Genomic DNA, 19093 nt, shown 5'->3' with positions numbered 1-19093 from the left:
TTTTTTTTTCTATTTGCTAAACTAACCTAATTTTTTTTTTTTTCTATTTGCTAAACTAACCTAATTTTTTTTGTTTTTTTTTGTTTTTTTCTATTTGCTAAACTAACCTAATTTTTTTTTTTCTCTATTTGCTAAACTAACCTAATTTTTTTTGTTTTTTTTTGTTTTTTTCTATTTGCTAAACTAACCTAATTTTTTTTTTTTTTTTTTTCTATTTGCTAAACTAACCTAATTTTTTTTTTTCCCCCCTAACCTAATTGACCTATTTACCTACGAATCCTAATAACTTGCCCCAGTAGGGATAAAAGTTATGGATTCGTCCTTTACAACCTAAAAAAGAAAACAAACAAAAAGGACATTATTAGTGTTGGAAACCTTGGAATAGATGTGTAACATACACACTAACACAAAGGACAATGATACAAATGATTTTACCTTTCGCACTCCCACACTGGGAAAGGCATAGGCATCGCTAAAGGCCCCCATACACGGGCCGATTCTAGCTGCCGATATGGGCCCATTAGATTGGGCAGCTAATCGGCCCGTGTATGGGCACTGCCGGCGGGCCTGCCCCACCCATATCTGGCCTGAAATCGGGCAAATCTCGATCGGGCAGGTTAGAAAATCTAGTCGGATCGGGGGCCACATGGGCTCGTTGATGGGACCCCCGGACCGACTTTGCCTAAACCCGCCGTAATAATCCGATTGTTTCCTCACCCCCACGCCTTATTATCTATTACTGATGATAAACTAATAATAAGCCCGTCAGTAACTACTGATGCAATGCCTGCAGCCCCCCCTGAGCCGCTAAGTACCCTATACACACAGACCCTGATCTAGCAGCCCATTTACTCACAAATAGTTATATCTGGTGTTTTTTACTTACGTAACGAACCGCCTCCCATTTGGCAACTTTTTCAGTCTAAAAAAGAAAAAAAAAACCCGTTATTATTTTATACAAATAAACCAAACCGCCAAGTATGAGGCGTCGGCAACGGTTACACGTTTATCTCTACATCTCACTAGGGAAATACGCAGGGAGCAAAGGGACTAATGCCGCACAGTATGGATTCCATGGACCCAGGGAGGCTTCTGGGAGTTTATATTAGGGAGGCACCGAATCCTTTTTAAAAGTTTCGGCCGAATACCGAACTGAACCCCAATTTCCATATGCAATGAAGGTAAGGGAAGGGTTAAAGAGAAGCGCGCACATAGTGCGTATGGAACATTTCCGCTTCCGTGCTTATGTGATTGGGTTCAGCCCGGCACATGGAAATGCTGCTGTAATGGGCAAAGCGCTATTGTTAGAGCCACGGCGACTAATCGCCCCGTCTGTCTGCGCCATAAAGGCTCCTTGGGGGCTCATTCCGGCTCATATACACATTAAACATTGTAGGAAATGAGAGCGCAGAGACGGGTGTAAATCTGTATCTTACCTCCTTTTTGTACCCGAGCCGTGTGCAGACACCTCTCACACAGTCAAGGATACAATCAAAGAGTCTGGGCGCCATTGTGGTACAGGGTCGTTACTGTCGTTATATGGAAGGGAACAAAAACACAGCAATTAGTAACAACGTAGCAAATAATGTGTGTGAAGGAAACACAGGCAGTCATTATTGGGGGTCAGTGTATGGGGCATTAGGGTACCCATATATTTATACATACATATTCCTGTTATTGGGGGTCAGTGTATGGGGCATTAGGGTACCCATATATTTATACATACATATTCCTGTTATTGGGGGTCAGTGTATGGGGCATTAGGGTACCCATATATTTATACATACATATTCCCGTTTGTTTAATGGAAATAAATGCTGGGATATGGGGCAATGTAGAGCGCAACGTTACAAAACTGAAATGAAATCTAATTGGTAGGAGAGACCTGAGTATTTTTCTTAGGAGTAAAAAGTATTTTTTCCAGTTAATCAAAACATTAGAGATTTTCCGACTCAGGGAAAATGATGGGAACGGTGAGATTTTGGTGCGAGTGCAAATTAGAATTGTAACAGGGAGGAGCCCATAGGAGGGACAACTTACCGTTTCTGCTCTAAAAAGCAATCTGAAGTGTTTCCCCAAGTTGTAACAGTTACGCACACACGGCTGGTATTATGACATCAGCGTTGCCATGGAAACCCATTGTGACATCACCAGCAGGCTGCTTAGAGCTAAATGCTCTTAGTTGCAAAGGTTTTGCAATATGAGCTGACCACATGGGGGGTCTAAAGACATCAGCGTTGCCATGGGAACCCACTATGACATCACCTGCAGGCTTCCTTCAGCTAAATGCCCTTAGTTGTAAAAGCGATGCCCTCGCTGCATCATACTAACAGGGAATTGAATGGTGACACCCCCTTTAGGTTCCTGTGTAAGATGATTGGTCAGGGCCCACCTTAGCGCCAAACAAGGGGTTAGACATTTGAACACATTGTTATGATTCCCTGTAGATCTATAATAGCAAATGGATTTCCCCCCTAATCTCGCCTTAAATGAATCAGATTTCATCCATTGAATCTCTTTGTTTCCATGTGTAACGCTCCCATTCTCACACTATTTACACCAGGTTCCCAGTCACTGGGCGACTACATATTCCAGGTTAGAAAAGTGGGCGGAGCCACCAAGAGCCAATGGCATTTTTTTCATTGATTTTAGTGGGTAAATTGTAACTGCTGCCATCCTTACACCTTTAATGTCAGGGCCCCCAAGCTTTGCACATTGTGTTACTGGGGGCCCCGTATCAAGTAGAAAAGTGGGCGAAGCCAACGGCCCAATGGGGGGGAAATTCAGCTTGCTGCCATTCTCACAGTAATAACGGCAGGGTGCCCAAACTCTTCCCAGTTGGCCACTAGGGGAGTGCACTTTTAGGTTTGAAAAAGTGGGCGGGGCCACCAACAGTCAATCAGATAAACCCCATTAAATTTCATTGGTTTAAATTTAAAGTGATGCCATTCTCATACTATTTACGCCAAGGTCCCCAAACTTTTCCCAGTTGATTACTGGGTGATTTTGTCCCAGTACTTCCCCTCTGGCATTCCCAGTACCCAGAGGCACAAACAGCCCCCCCAGCCCAATAAATGCCAGGGGGGCTGTAAGGTGCCACAGACAGTCACTATTTATTGGGCTGGGGGGGCTGTTTGTGCCTCTGGGTACTGGGAATGCAAGGGGGGCTGTAAAATGCCACAGACAGTCACTATTTATTGGCTGGGGGGGCTGTTTGTGCCTCTGGGTACTGGGAATGCCAGGGGGGCTGTAAGGTGCCACAGACAGTCACTATTTATTGGGCTGGGGGGGCTGTTTGTGCCTCTGGGTACTGGGAATGCCAGGGGGGCTGCTGTAAGGTGCCACAGACAGTCACTATTTATTGGGCTGGGGGGGCTGTTTGTGCCTCTGGGTACTGGGAATGCCAGGGGGGCTGTAAGGTGCCACAGACAGTCACTATTTATTGGGCTGGGGGGGCTGTTTGTGCCTCTGGGTACTGGGAATGCCAGGGGGGCTGTAAGGTGCCACAGACAGTCACTATTTATTGGGCTGGGGGGGGGTGTTTGTGCCTCTGGGTACTGGGAATGCCAGGGGGGCTGTAAGGTGCCACAGACAGTCACTATTTATTGGGCTGGGGGGGGGCTGTTTGTGCCTTTGGGTACTGGGAATGCCGGGGGGGGCTGCTGTAAGGTTTCACAGCTCTGGATATTTAGGGGCCAAGAACCAAGGTGTGACAGCACAGTCTATGGCGCTGAACCTTCATAAAATGCCAACAGGGATCAGAACAACCGGTCTCTAAGAGCAATTAGAACCCACAGTTTTGGCCTCAAAGAACGATTATGTAGAAACAACTGGGATATCACCTACCTGATAATTCTGTGTGAGTCCATGTTCTGCCCCTGCACAGTCTGGTACTGCAGAATGGGAGACTTTGGGGGTATAATCCTGTCAGCAGATTCACCTGTGTAACACAGAAACATGAAATGTAACTACTTCATTTGTATCAACTTGCCTACATCTGTTCTGTACTAGCCCCCACACAGTAACGATAAGGATATTGGGAGTCGCTATGGGGTTCTGTGCCCATATAAAGGCGCAAGGCTGCAGGCTGAGTTATACAGGGAACTCTGAGTATCACTCATGTATTATAAGGGATAATGTACCCCCTACTGTAAATGATAAGGATATTAGCAGTCACTGAGGGGTTCTGTGCCCCCCATATAAAGGCACAAGGCTGCAGGCTGAGTTATACAGGGAACTCTGAGTATCACTCATGTATTATAAGGGATAATGTACCCCCTACTGTAAATGATAAGGATATTAGCAGTCACTGAGGGGTTCTGTGCCCCCCATATAAAGGCGCAAGGCTGCAGGCTGAGTTATACAGGGAACTCTGAGTATCACTCATGTATTATAAGGGATAATGTACCCCCTACTGTAAATGATAAGGATATTAGCAGTCACTGAGGGGTTCTGTGGCCCCCATATAAAGGCACAAGGCTGCAGGCTGAGTTATACAGGGAACTCTGAGTATCACTCATGTATTATAAGGGATAATGTACCCCCTACTGTAAATGATAAGGATATTAGCAGTCACTGAGGGGTTCTGTGCCCCCCATATAAAGGCGCAAGGCTGCAGGCTGAGTTATACAGGGAACTCTGAGTATCACTCATGTATTATAAGGGATAATGTACCCCCTACTGTAAATGATAAGGATATTAGCAGTCACTGAGGGGTTCTGTGGCCCCCATATAAAGGCACAAGGCTGCAGGCTGAGTTATACAGGGAACTCTGAGTATCACTCATGTATTATAAGGGATAATGTACCCCCTACTGTAAATGATAAGGATATTAGCAGTCACTGAGGGGTTCTGTGCCCCCCATATAAAGGCACAAGGCTGCAGGCTGAGTTTATACAGGGAACTCTGAGTATCACTCGTGTATTATAAGGGATAATGTACCCCCTACTGTAAATGATAAGGATATTAGCAGTCACTGAGGGGTTCTGTGCCCCCCATATAAAGGCACAAGGCTGCAGGCTGAGTTATACAGGGAACTCTGAGTATCACTCGTGTATTATAAGGGATAATGTACCCCTACTGTAAATGATAAGGATATTAGCAGTCACTGAGGGGTTCTGTGCCCCCCATATAAAGGCACAAGGCTGCAGGCTGAGTTATACAGGGAACTCTGAGTATCACTCATGTATTATAAGGGATAATGTACCCCCTACTGTAAATGATAAGGATATTAGCAGTCACTGAGGGGTTCTGTGCCCCCCATATAAAGGCACAAGGCTGCAGGCTGAGTTATACAGGGAACTCTGAGTATCACTCATGTATTATAAGGGATAATGTACCCCCTACTGTAAATGATAAGGATATTAGCAGTCACTGAGGGGTTCTGTGCCCATATAAAGGCACAAGGCTGCAGGCTGAGTTATACAGGGAACTCCGAGTATCACTCATGGATTATAAGGGATAATGTACCCCCTACTGTAAATGATAAGGATATTAGCAGTCACTGAGGGGTTCTGTGCCCCCCATATAAAGGCACAAGGCTGCAGGCTGAGTTATACAGGGAACTCTGAGTATCACTCATGTATTAAAAGGGATAATGTACCCCCTACTGTAAATTCAGAGGTGCGGCAATGGCTTGAGGGACCCCATGAAATGGAACTCAACTGGGGCTCATTTATCAACACTGAGCAAGTTTGCCCATGGGCAGTAACCCATAGCAACTAATCAGTGATTGGCTTTTGTCAGCCAGCTGCAGGTAGAACAATGAATGCAACAATTTGATTGGTTGCCATAGGTTACTGCCCATGGGCAAATTTGCCCAGCGTTGATAATAATGGGGGCTGGACTTGATGGGACTTGAGTCAACTACTCTGGCCATGGTTACTGACTAATCAAGCACCCCGGGCTGTATTTAGGCCTGGTGTCACCTTAGGCACCTAAATGCACCCCCTATTTGGAAGAAGTGACGCCACTCTCAATGTACAGGTCACATCCGGGCACGTGACATCACTTCATGTGTGGGGGCCGCATACCCCCCCAGTTCCGTTGTGGATCTCGGCAGGAACTCTCCAATGGAGGGGGGGGGGCAGAGAGTTCAGCACAGCCCTGCACAGTGCATTTGCCATAAGTCCCTATATAAAGGGGAATGTTGTGGGGATACACCTAATGTGGGGGGCAGAGATTCCAGCACAGCCCTGCACAGTGCATTTGCCATAAGTCCCTATATAAAGGGGAATGTTGTGGGGATACACCTAATGTGGGGGGCAGAGATTCCAGCACAGCCCTGCACAGTGCATTTCCCATAAGCCCCTATATAAAGGGGAATGTTGGGGGGATACACCTAATGTGGGGGGCAGAGATTCCAGCACAGCCCTGCACAGTGCATTTCCCATAAGTCCCTATATAAAGGGGAATGTTGGGGGGATACACCTAATGTGGGGGGCAGAGATTCCAGCACAGCCCTGCACAGTGCATTTCCCATAAGTCCCTATATAAAGGGGAATGTTGGGGGGATACACCTAATGTGGGGGGCAGAGATTCCAGCACAGCCCTGCACAGTGCATTTCCCATAAGTCCCTATATAAAGGGGAATGTTGGGGGGATACACAATGTGGGGGGCAGAGATTCCAGCACAGCCCTGCACAGTGCATTTCCCATAAGCCCCTATATAAAGGGGAATGTTGGGGGGATACACCTAATGTGGGGGGCAGAGATTCCAGCACAGCCCTGCACAGTGCATTTCCCATAAGCCCCTATATAAAGGGGAATGTTGGGGGGATACACTTAATGTGGGGGGTAGAGATCTCAGCACAGCCCTGCACAGTGCATTTGCCATAAGTCCCTATTTAAGGGGAATGTTGGGGGGGATACACCTAATGTGGGGGGCAGAGATTCCAGCACAGCCCTGCACAGTGCATTTGCCATAAGTCCCTATATAAAGGGGAATGTTGGGGGGATACACCTAATGTGGGGGGCAGAGATTCCAGCACAGCCCTGCACAGTGCATTTCCCATAAGTCCCTATATAAAGGGGAATGTTGGGGGGATACACCTAATGTGGGGGGCAGAGAGTTCAGCACAGCCCTGCACAGTGCATTTCCCATAAGTCCCTATATAAAGGGGAATGTTGGGGGGATACACCTAATGTGGGGGGCAGAGATTCCAGCACAGCCCTGCACAGTGCATTTCCCATAAGTCCCTCTATAAAGGGGAATGTTGGGGGGATACACCTAATCTGGGGGGCAGAGATTCCAGCACAGCCCTGCACAGTGCATTTCCCATAAGTCCCTCTATAAAGGGGAATGTTGGGGGGATACACCTAATGTGGGGGGCAGAGATTCCAGCACAGCCCTGCCCAGTACATTTCCCATAAGCCCCTATATAAAGGGGAATGTTGGGGGGATACACCTAATGTGGGGGCAGAGATTCTAGCACAGCCCTGCCCAGTGCATTTCCCATAAGTCCCTATATAAAGGGGAATGTTGGGGGGATACACCTAATGTGGGGGGCATAGATTCCAGCACAGCCCTGCACAGTGCATTTCCCATAAGTCCCTATATAAAGGGGAATGTGGGGGGGATACACCTAATGTGGGGGGCAGAGATTCCAGCACAGCCCTGCACAGTGCATTTCCCATAAGCCCCTATTTAAAGGGGAATGTTGGGGGGATACACCTAATGTGGGGGGCAGAGAGTTCAGCACAGCCCTGCACAGTGCATTTCCCATAAGTCCCTATATAAAGGGGAATGTTGGGGGGATACACCTAATGTGGGGGGCAGAGATTCCAGCACAGCCCTGCACAGTGCATTTCCCATAAGTCCCTATATAAAGGGGAATGTTGGGGGGATACACCTAATGTGGGGGGCAGAGATTCCAGCACAGCCCTGCACAGTGCATTTCCCATAAGCCCCTATATAAAGGGGAATGTTGGGGGGATACACCTAATGTGGGGGGCAGAGGTTCCAGCACAGCCCTGCACAGTGCATTTCCCACAAGCCCCTATATAAAGGGGAATGTTGGGGGGATACACCTAATGTGGGGGGCAGAGATTCCATCACAGCCCTGCACAGTGCATTTCCCATAAGCCCCTATATAAAGGGGAATGTTGGGGGGGATACACCTAATGTGGGGGGCAGAGATTCCAGCACAGCCCTGCACAGTGCATTTCCCATAAGTCCCTATATAAAGGGGAATGTTGGGGGGATACACCTAATGTGGGGGGCAGAGATTCCAGCACAGCCCTGCACAGTGCATTTCCCACAAGCCCCTATATAAAGGGAATGACCCAGGTTTGTCCCAGCTGATGGTACAGGCAGGGAAGGGGTTAAGCAGTTCCTGCCTCCCCCCCCCCCCCGAGAGTCGCTAATTAATTAATTAAGGCAGGTTCTTGCCAATAAAAGGTTGAGGGCCGGGTGGGGCTCATTTTATTGAGAGAGAAAGAGAAGTTGGATCATGGCCGGGCTGGTTTACCCTCAGTACCCTGTGTTCCCAGGATTCAGACACCCCTACAGGCCACATCCCCCATTCTACAAGCCCAAGCAGCCATACTGGAAGCCGCCATACAAAGGGGCCCCGGGGCCCATGAAGCCCACTAACCCCCTGGACTGTTTGGATGGGTACAGGTGGGCTCAGCTGAAGGCCCTGCTTAGCCAGTTGGGCCCAGAGTTTGGCTTGGGCAGACGCTTCACTAGAGAAGTTGGGGTGCAAGTGAACCCCCGGGTGGATGCGTGTATCCAGTGCTCACTGGGGCCCCGGACTCTGAAGAGTTTTAAGGGGGGGCCCTTCCATTTCCATGCTGTGCCGGGGCAGCACGCCGGCTTGGGCATCATTACGCCCGTCAGGTTCCCGCGCACCATTGCCGTGTATTCCCGCTTGTCTGACCGTAGGCTCTTCACCGTGCCCACCCAGACCCCCGAGGGAGAGGATGGGACCCCCAAGGAGTCCATTGAGGAGGATGTGCTACTAAGGAGGCCGGCCTTCCAGGTCAGACTGATATGGGGGTGACTGGTGGGCAGGGTGGGGGGTACCTATACCCAGAATCCTGTGCTTTCTCATTTGACTATTGGTTCTCTTCCTGCCTCCTTCTGTGGGTGCCTGTAGGGTTGGGGTGGTGCAGTTTAGTAATGGGAATAGGGAGGCTTAACTTCCCCTTGGACATGAGATGCATGGATTCTACTGACTTTTACTCTTCAGTATGAATTGCACCTAGGGGTATATTTATCATGCTGTGTATAAAAAGTGGGGTAAAACATTACTGCTGAAATCTAATTGCTGATTGGTTGCCCTGGGCAAAATCACCGGTAATGTGTCACTCCACCTGTTACACAGCATGATAAATATACCCCCTAGTGTTAAAGGGGTGGTTTGCCTTCAGGTTATAGTATGTTATAGAATATCCTATTAGCAACTTTTCAGTTGGTCTTTATTATTTGAGCCCAGCACCCAAATAACTGCTGAGCTTACCATTCTAATGTTATTGCTACTTAATTACATATATATAATATATGTTAGGCCCTCCTATTAATAGTCTTTTAAACTACTCCCTGGTTGCTAGGTTAAACTGGACCCTAGCAACCAGCTCCTGAAATTTCAAACTGGAGAGATGCTAAACAAAAAGCTAAATTTAAGTCCAAATAAATTAAGATTAAAGTTGATTAACTCCTTTTTAAAATATGGAGTGCTGGGTATTGGTGGGATCTTGTTCTGGCCAGAAACTGATGGGGTTTTTTTGGAGGGGGGGGGATTCGTTATCCCCCCCTTCGTTATCCCCCCCTTCGTTATCCCCCCCTTCGTTATCCCCCCTTCGTTATCCCCCCTTCGTTATCCCCCCCTTCGTTATCCCCCCCTTCGTTATCCCCCCCTTCGTTATCCCCCCCTTCGTTATCCCCCCTGTGCATGTTTAAGGCAGGGGAGGCTATAATGGGTTTATAGTGGGGTTCTTGGACTTTGTGGCACTTTAAGTGGGTAAATAAAAGGACTGGGGGCAGTTAAGTAAACCCACCCAAAAAATATTGCCAGAGCAGTGACCCAAGTGTTCAGGTGGCTTTGATCATTTGGTGCCTGCTGCAGGCTGCACTGCTCTGTATAGAGAATTAGCCATGCCTGTTCCACATTTTTTATTATAAAGAGGACACTAGTCTGGCCTTTTTAGCCTTATGCTGAGTGTTGCATTTATACTCCCTGGTTGCTAGGGACAAATAGCCCAACAACAAGGACTCATCCAAAGATGCATTAAAAAAAAACAAATAAACTGGCAATGTATCATCTGGTTATGATCGGTTTGTATGAATGGGAGCCAAATGGGCACACTGGCCTGGCCTATCCCAGCACATAGGTGGCCAAAGATCTTTAAGTGTGTGGCTAGTGTGATAAACACAAGGGGAGGTTAATGATGTGGGTAAGTTGTTGGGCTGTGAAACTGGATATTGGGCCCCTGTATCCCATAGGTGCTCACCCCCCTTATGATCTCATTGCAGTTCTTGGAGCAGAAGTATGGCTTCTTCCATTGTAAGGGCTGCCAGGTCCGATGGGAAAGTGCCTACGTGTGGTGTGTGTCGGGGACCAACAAGGTGGGTGACTGTTACCCCAATGTTTCTATATATCTGTAACCTTGTTATGGGCTAAGGGGGCCCAGCCTGAAGGCCAGTTACAGGGGATTTGGGGTGAGTGCTTATATGTGCCCTGGGTACCCCTGGAACTATAGTGGGGTGACTGTTACCCCAATGTTTCTATATATCTGTAACCTTATGGGCTAAGGGGGCCCAGCCTGAAGGCCAGTTAGGGGGGGATTTGGGGTGAGTGCTTATTTGTGCCCTGGGTACCCCTGGAACTATAGCAGGGTGACTGTTACCCCAATGTTTCTATATATCTGTAACCTTGTTATGGCTAAGGGGGCCCAGCCTGAAGGCCAGTTAGGGGGGGATTTGGGGTGAGTGCTTATTTGTGCCCTGGGTACCCCTGGAACTATAGCGGGGTGACTGTTACCCCAATGTTTCTATATATCTGTAACCTTGTTATGGGCTAAGGGGGCCCAGCCTGAAGGCCAGTTAGGGGGGGATTTGGGGTGAGTGCTTATTTGTGCCCTGGGTACCCCTGGAACTATAGCGGGGTGACTGTTACCCCAATGTTTCTATATATCTGTAACCTTGTTATGGGCTAAGGGGGCCCAGCCTGAAGGCCAGTTAGGGGGGCATTTGGGGTGAGTGCTTATTTGTGCCCTGGGTACCCCTGGAACTATAGCAGGGTGACTGTTACCCCAATGTATGGTGGGGGGGGGGTGTATGGGTGATTTTCCATCCCACTCAGCAGTCCCTTCACTCTCCCCTTTCCCTGTGACACAGGTTTACTTCAAACAGTTCTGCCACAAATGCCAGAAGGGGCACAACCCTTACTTTGTGGAGTCGATAGAGTGTAAGGTGAGTGCCCACTCGTTCTTCATGCACTGATGTCCAGGGCCCACAAATATATACAGTATATAAGTACCCCTATTGTAAAATATAGGGATATTATAAGTCAGAGGCATTTCCTGATCACCAAGGTGGCTTCTAATATCCTCGTGTTACAACAGGGGGCACTTTGTTATAATATAAAAGTTTGAGTGAGTCATGTGACAGAAATGATATCACTAAGATCCAATTATAACTGATGACATCACTAAGTACTGTTTATAAGGAAATTAATTGACAGTTTGGTCCCATAGGACTGTATGTTTGTATATAAACACACGTACAGGCACAGAATTCCTTTGAGCCGCTCTTTCCCCCATATAATTTCACTGTACCTCAGGATTCCTGCCATCCTTCTCTGCTCCCTATATTTTTGCCATTTTACTTCCCCTTTAAATCAGCGCTTACACCCCTTGTACTTATTTACTCCCCTTTCTCATTCTTCCCTATAATTTCTCCTTATGTCTTTTACACTTTTTTTGGTCTTTTGGATCTCATTCCTCTATGCCCTTTCTCTTGTTACCCCCAACTTCCCTTCTGCCTGCTCCCCATTTTGCTGAAGTAAAATAAGTATTATACACAACACTATTGTGGGAGGTGTGCAGTTAAAACTATTGTTGCTCCAGGCATACTGCCCCCTGTACTCTATAGACCAGTTCTGGTTGGGTGACTATTAGACAGGGCCAGATTTAAAGTACTTATTATGCAGGATACTGTACCTGGTATATAGATAGGCAGGTCAGATGCTGGGGATTTACTTCGTACTGCCAGTTTGACTGATCCAGTTCATTTCTATTGGGCCTATAATACTCTATGATGCCATTGTGAGTGGGTGGTTCACCTTTGAATTAACAGTATGTTATAGAATGTAGTATTCCTAGCAACTTTGCAATTGATCTTTATTTATAGTTCTCAAATTATGTTTTTTTTTTTACTTTTTCCAGCTTTCAAATGGGGGTCACTGACCCCAGCAGCCAAAACCTATTGCTCTGTGAGGCTCCAGTTTTATTGTTACTTTTTATTCCTTATCTTTCTATTCAGTCCCTCTCCTATTATTATCCTATATATTCATATACCAGTCTCTCATTCATACTACTGCCTGGTTGCTAAGGTAGACAAGACCCTAGCAACCAGACGGCTGCTAAAATTCCAAACTTGAGAGCTGCTGAACAAATAGCAGAATAACAAACTACAAAAATGAAAACTAATTGCGAATGGTCTCAATATCAATATCTTAGTTGGGATCAAGTACAGGTACTGTTTTATTATTACAGAGAAAAGGGAATCGTTTAACCATGAAATAAACCCAATAGGGCTGTTCTGCCCCAATAAGGGGTAATTATATCTTAGTTGGGATCAAGTACAGGTACTGTTTTATTATTACAGAGAAACGGGAATCATTTAACCATTAAATAAACCCAATAGGGCTGTTCTGCCCCCAATAAGGGGTAATTATATCTTAGTTGGGATCAAGTACAGGTACTGTTTTATTATTACAGAGAAAAGGGAATCATTTAACCATGAAATAAACCCAATAGGGCTGTTCTGCCCCAATAAGGGGTAATTATATCTTAGTTGGGATCAAGTACAGGTACTGTTTTATTATTACAGAGAAAAGGGAATCATTTAACCATGAAATAAACCCAATAGGGCTGTTCTGCCCCCAATAAGGGGTAATTATATCTTAGTTGGGATCAAGTACAGGTACTGTGTTATTACAGAGAAAAGGGAATCATTTAACCATGAAATAAACCCAATAGGGCTGTTCTGCCCCCAATAAGGGGTAATTATATCTTAGTTGGGATCAAGTACAGGTACTGTTTTATTACAGAGAATTTTTGTAAACATTTTTAATTGATTTAAGTGCAGTCTATGGGAGATGGCCTTCTTGTCATTCCGATTTCTGGATAATGGGTCCAATATGTGTACAAATTCTCATCCTAATGGCTGTGCAGTTTCCATGTTGCTCCATAAAGCTGACTAGGTGTGAGCCTTAGTGCAGGCCAGGCTTGCATGTTGGTCACATGGTGTGTGTATAGACCCTTGCTATTGGCAGAAGGTCAGCTGTTGATCATGGAACTATCAATGGAATTAGATGGGACAAAGTGCAAGCTTCTGTTGCAAGAATGCTTTCCAAATCTCCTTTATGTCCTTAGTTTGGGGGTTTTCATGTACTTTGGGGGCTTTAAGGCTGACTGTTCCCTATGTTTGTGCCCTAGAAATGCAAGAAGGCCTGGTGCCCCTGCCCCGAGAGGCGACACATTGACCTGAAAAGACCTCACTGCCAGGAGCTGTGCGGCCGGTGTAAGGGCCAGAGACTCTCCTGCGATAAAACCTACAGCTTCAAATACATCATCTAGCCCCGCCCCCTGCACTGTGGGGTGCGACTCCGGAGCAAGGGAAGTGACCTTGTTTTGGGCTTGGGAAATGGCACGTTGGCTATAGAATAGGGTTTTGTACTATAGTATCTTTTTCTTTCTGTAAAAATGATTTTTGTAAATAAACGTTGGAACCAGAATCCATGAGCCGTTAAATTGTCTCACGAATGAACGTAGAATATGGCGGATACTGGGGGGAGGGGGTGGGGTTTCTGTATATAATGTCTGTATTGCACACAAGCCGCCTTCTATGTTGTTTAAAGGACCTGAAAGCACTTGTCTAATAAAATAATGGAATTTGCTGTTTGTTTCTGTGGACTTTATTCATGTTGGCATGTAGGAAGGGGCGGGCCTAGCAGGGTGGCCATGGAAACGGTTGCCATGAATGTGGGGGTGGCTAGAATTTATTGCAGCTCCGTATCTGCCCCAAACCCCCATGAGCAGTTCAGAGTGCCGCCTCCATCTGGTAACACTGAGGGGCCCACTCACTAACCGGTTTTTCTCAATTTAGATTTAAAGTCTGACTTTTGGATTTGTTTAGACGCATAGTAAATCACGAATCGGGCAATTCGCCGGGTTAAACTTTCATGTAGGAGTCGATGGCAGAGATCCCTTTCCTAGAAGATCCTTTTGCCACAAAGCTTTAGAGGTTTTGGATCTTTTCTGCAGAATGTAAACCGCCGTTGGGAGGGGAATACGCGGCACCGCGATTTACATAGTAAGTTGGGTTGAAAAAAGACATACGTCCATCACGTTCAACCATAATGCCTATATATAACCTGCCTAACTGCCAGTTGATCCAGAGGAAGGCGAAAAAAAACCCCATTTGCCAAATTTGCCTTGGGAGGAAACCGGCGCCTTCGGCAATTTACATTCTAATGGGTGGGACGGCGCAGTGGGGAGATTAGTTGCCCGTGACAAGGGAGATTTGTGGTGGCGCGACTAATCTCCCCGTTCATTTTTAATTACTAGTACATTGTGATTGGTTAACCTTTTCTGCAAAGTGATTGGCTATTTTTGCTTTGAATACTAAGGGGCACATTTACTAATTACTTTTGTGCAGTAAATAAAACAATGAAATCAATATGACGGCTCCTGTGTGACTTCCTTATGCCTGGATGGAATATAGAAGGGGGGCCGGCAGTAGATACCCCTCTGGCATGGAAAGCCCCGCCCCTTGGTGGAAAATGATGATTGACGTGACAAATTCTCATGTATTTAATAGAGAACTGAACAAAACCCAATATAGGCCTCCCTGAATAACCACATGGGTTCCTGCTGCGCCCATCTAACCTGTACCAGGGCCACAGGCCAAGGGAATCTTCAGGGCAGGGGGCTGCTAGACAAGGTAGGGGGTACATTATCCCTTATAATACATGAGTGATACTCAGAGTTCCCTGTATAACTCAGCCTGCAGCCTTGTGCCTTTATATGGGGGGCACAGAACCCCTCAGTGACTGCTAATATCCTTATCATTTACAGTAGGGGGTACAGAATCCCTTATAATACATGAGTGATACTCAGAGTTCCCTGTATAACTCAGCCTGCAGCCTTGTGCCTTTATATGGGGGGCACAGAACCCCTCAGTGACTGCTAATATCCTTATCATTTACAGTAGGGGGTACATTATCCCTTATAATACATGAGTGATACTCAGAGTTCCCTGTATAACTCAGCCTGCAGCCTTGTGCCTTTATATGGGGGGCACAGAACCCCTCAGTGACTGCTAATATCCTTATCATTTACAGTAGGGGGTACATTATCCCTTATAATACATGAGTGATACTCAGAGTTCCCTGTATAACTCAGCCTGCAGCCTTGTGCCTTTATATGGGGGGCACAGAACCCCTCAGTGACTGCTAATATCCTTATCATTTACAGTAGGGGGTACAGTATCCCTTATAATACATGAGTGATATTCGGAGGAGTTACGTGGGGTTATCACATACACACTCAGGGCCGCCATAAGGGGGGCACAGGGGGTACAGCCGTCCCGGGCCCGGACGATTTTAACTTTAAAAGGGGGCCCGGCCATGCTAAAGTTTTCTTAGTAGCTCGGGCCCCCTTTAATCTGTTCTGGGCCCTGTCATTGGTGGTCAGCGGGTGATCCTATTGGCGCAACCTTATAAAAGGGCCTGTGTTCTGCCGGCACTCAGAGGTGCAGAGGGGTCGTGAAGGAAGTACCTCGCCGGGGGAGTCCGAACTAGACGCGGAGGGCTGTGCTGTGCTGGCTACCAATGTATTGGGGGGGCCCTGCTGGCTACCAATGTACTAGGGGGGGCCCTGCTGGCTACCAATGTACTAGGGGGGGCCCTGCTGGCTACCAATGTACTAGGGGGGGCACTGCTGGCTACCAATGTACTAGGGGGGGCACTGCTGGCTACCAATGTACTAGGGGGGCCCTGCTGGCTACCAATGTACTAGGGGGGGCACTGCTGGCTACCAATGTACTAGGGGGGCCTGCTGGCTACCAATGTACTAGGGGGGGCACTGCGGGCTACCAATGTACTAGGGGGGGCCCTGCTGGCTACCAATGTACTAGGGGGGGCCCTGCTGGCTACCAATGTACAAAGGGGGGCACTGATGACTACCAATGTACTAGGGGGGGGCCTGCTGGCTACCAATGTACTCGGTGGGCCCTGCTGGCTACCAATGTACTAGGGGGGGGGGGCCTGCTGGCTACCAATGTACAAAGGGGGGCACTGCGGGCTACCAATGTACTAGGGGGGCCCTGCTGGCTACCAATGTACTAGGGGGGCCCTGCTGGCTACCAATGTACTAGGGGGGGGGGGGCCTGCTGGCTACCAATGTACAAAGGGGGGCACTGCGGGCTACCAATGTACTAGGGGGGCCCTGCTGGCTACCAATGTACTAGGGGGGCCCTGCTGGCTACCAATGTACTAGGGGGGGGGCCCTGCTGGCTACCAATGTACAAAGGGGGGCACTGCTGGCTACCAATGTACAAAGGGGGGCACTGCGGGCTACCAATGTACTAGGGGGGGCACTGCTGGCTACCAATGTACTAGGGGGGGGCCCTGCTGGCTACCAATGTATTAGGGGGGGGCACTGCTGGCTACCAATGTACTAGGGGGGGGCCTGCTGGCTACCAATGTACTCGGTGGGCCCTGCTGGCTACCAATGTACTAGGGGGGGCCTGCTGGCTACCAATGTACTAGGGGGGGGGCCTGCTGGCTACCAATGTACTAGGGCGGGCCCTGCTGGCTACCAATGTACTGGGGGGCCCTGCTGGCTACCAATGTACTAGGGCGGGCCCTGCTGGCTACCAATGTACTGGGGGGGCCTGCTGGCTACCAATGTACTCGGTGGGCCCTGCTGGCTACCAATGTACTAGGTGGGCACTGCTGGCTACCAATGTACTAGGGGGGGGCCTGCTGGCTACCAATGTACTAGGTGGGCCCTGCTGGCTACCAATGTACAAAGGGGGGCACTGCTGGCTACCAATGTACTAGGGGGGCCCTGCTGGCTACCAATGTACTAGGGGGGGCCCTGCTGGCTATCAATGTACTAGGGGGGGCCTGCTGCTACCAATGTACTAGGGGGGGGCCTGCTGGCTACCAATGTACTAGGGAGGGGCACTGCTGGCTACCAATGTACTAGGGGGGGGCCTGCTGGCTACCAATGTACTAGGGGGGCCCCTGCTGGCTACCAATGTACTAGGGCGGGCCCTGCCTGGCTACCAATGTACTAGGGGGGCCCTGCTGGCTACCAATGTACTAGGGGGGGCACTGCTGGCTACCAATGTACTAGGGGGGGCCTGCTGGCTACCAATGTACTAGGGGGGCACTGCTGGCTACCAATGTACTGGGGGGGGCCTGCTGGCTACCAATGTACTAGGGGGGGCCTGCTGGCTACCAATGTACTAGGGGGGCCTGCTGGCTACCAATGTCTCATATCTGTGAGTCCCTTGTACCGGTGGGAGGGGGGGCCCAGAAGATGTTGTTGTGAGGGGCCAGTGATTCCTGATGGCCCTGGGGGGCCCTGCTGGCTACCAATGTACTAGGGCGGGCCCTGCTGGCTACCAATGTACTAGGGGGGCCCTGCTGGCTACCAATGTACTAGGGGGGGGCCTGCTGGCTACCAATGTACTAGGGGGGGCCCTGCTGGCTACCAATGTACTAGGGCGGGCCCTGCTGGCTACCAATGTACTAGGGCGGGCCCTGCTGGCTACCAATGTACTAGGGCGGGCCCTGCTGGCTACCAATGTACTAGGGGGGGCCCTGCTGGCTACCAATGTACTAGGGGGGCCCTGCTGGCTACCAATGTACTAGGGGGGGCACTGCTGGCTACCAATGTACTAGGGGGGCCCTGCTGGCTACCAATGTACTAGGGGGGGCCCTGCTGGCTACCAATGTCTCATATCTGTGAGTCCCTTGTACCGGTGGGAGGGGGGGCCCAGAAGATGTTGTTGTGAGGGGCCAGTGATTCCTGATGGCCCTGGGGGGCCCTGCTGGCTACCAATGTACTAGGGCGGGCCCTGCTGGCTACCAATGTACTAGGGGGGCCCTGCTGGCTACCAATGTACTAGGGGGGGGCCTGCTGGCTACCAATGTACTAGGGGGGGCCTGCTGGCTACCAATGTACTAGGGGGGGCCCTGCTGGCTACCAATGTACTAGGGCGGGCCCTGCTGGCTACCAATGTACTAGGGCGGGCCCTGCTGGCTACCAATGTACTAGGGCGGGCCCTGCTGGCTACCAATGTACTAGGGGGGCCCTGCTGGCTACCAATGTACTAGGGGGGGCACTGCTGGCTACCAATGTACTAGGGGGGCCCTGCTGGCTACCAATGTACTAGGGGGGGCCCTGCTGGCTACCAATGTACTAGGGGGGGCCCTGCTGGCTACCAATGTACTAGGGGGGGCCCTGCTGGCTACCAATGTATTGGGGGGGCCCTGCTGGCTACCAATGTACTAGGGGGGGCACTGCTGGCTACCAATGTACTAGGGCGGGCCCTGCTGGCTACCAATGTCTCATATCCGTGAGTCCCTTTGTACCGGTGGGAGGGGGGCCAGAAGATGTTGTTGTGAGGGGCCCATGATTCCTGATGGCGGCCCTGCACACACTATACCAGAGCCCAGCGGAACAAACTACAAGACGTTATTATACCATAGTGCTGCCCGGCGGTACCAGCTCTCTACCCCCTCACGTTACACGCCGCCTTTCCCGCCGCTCCTTCCTCACGTACAGCTCCTCCCTTTCTCTGACGTTTAGTTGATAGCCCCTCCCCCTCAGTGTCAGTTAGAGGGTCCCTTGT

The 19093-nt window shown here is 49.1% G+C and overlaps 1 protein-coding gene and 1 long non-coding RNA gene across 2 annotated transcripts; one reads left to right on the top strand and one right to left on the bottom strand.

Annotated features, from left to right (window-relative positions):
* Window positions 1–200: 200 nt before the first annotated feature.
* Window positions 201–19093, bottom strand: LOC116408929. The gene is made up of 5 exons (XR_004221443.1): window positions 18946–19093; window positions 3847–3940; window positions 1437–1529; window positions 887–922; window positions 201–330 (listed from the first exon to the last, which is right to left on the bottom strand). It is a non-coding gene; the product is annotated as an uncharacterized LOC116408929 (long non-coding RNA).
* LOC100486817 (zygote arrest protein 1) lies at window positions 8409–14126 on the top strand. Its single transcript, XM_002942363.5, has 4 exons — window positions 8409–8981; window positions 10475–10567; window positions 11339–11413; window positions 13663–14126. The coding sequence occupies exons 1-4, from the start codon at window positions 8451–8453 to the stop codon at window positions 13801–13803; spliced, it is 840 nt and encodes a 279-aa protein (XP_002942409.1). The 5' UTR covers window positions 8409–8450; the 3' UTR covers window positions 13804–14126.

The sequence above is a fragment of the Xenopus tropicalis genome, chromosome 2, assembly GCF_000004195.4.
Source record: "Xenopus tropicalis strain Nigerian chromosome 2, UCB_Xtro_10.0, whole genome shotgun sequence".
Lineage (NCBI taxonomy): Eukaryota > Metazoa > Chordata > Amphibia > Anura > Pipidae > Xenopus > Xenopus tropicalis.
The sequence above is the reverse complement of the archived record's forward strand: the minus strand, read 5'-3'. Positions and strand labels throughout refer to the sequence as shown.

What these genes read in the sequence shown, in the direction of transcription:
- LOC100486817 (XM_002942363.5), top strand. Translation starts at nt 8,451, where the DNA reads ATGGCCGGGCTGGTTTACCCTCAGTACCCTGTGTTCCCAGGATTCAGA. An exon ending in TAAGGAGGCCGGCCTTCCAG is followed by an intron (nt 8,982 to 10,474) that starts GTCAGACTGATA and finishes ATCTCATTGCAG; the next exon opens with TTCTTGGAGCAGAAGTATGG. An exon ending in GTGTGTCGGGGACCAACAAG is followed by an intron (nt 10,568 to 11,338) that starts GTGGGTGACTGT and finishes CCTGTGACACAG; the next exon opens with GTTTACTTCAAACAGTTCTG.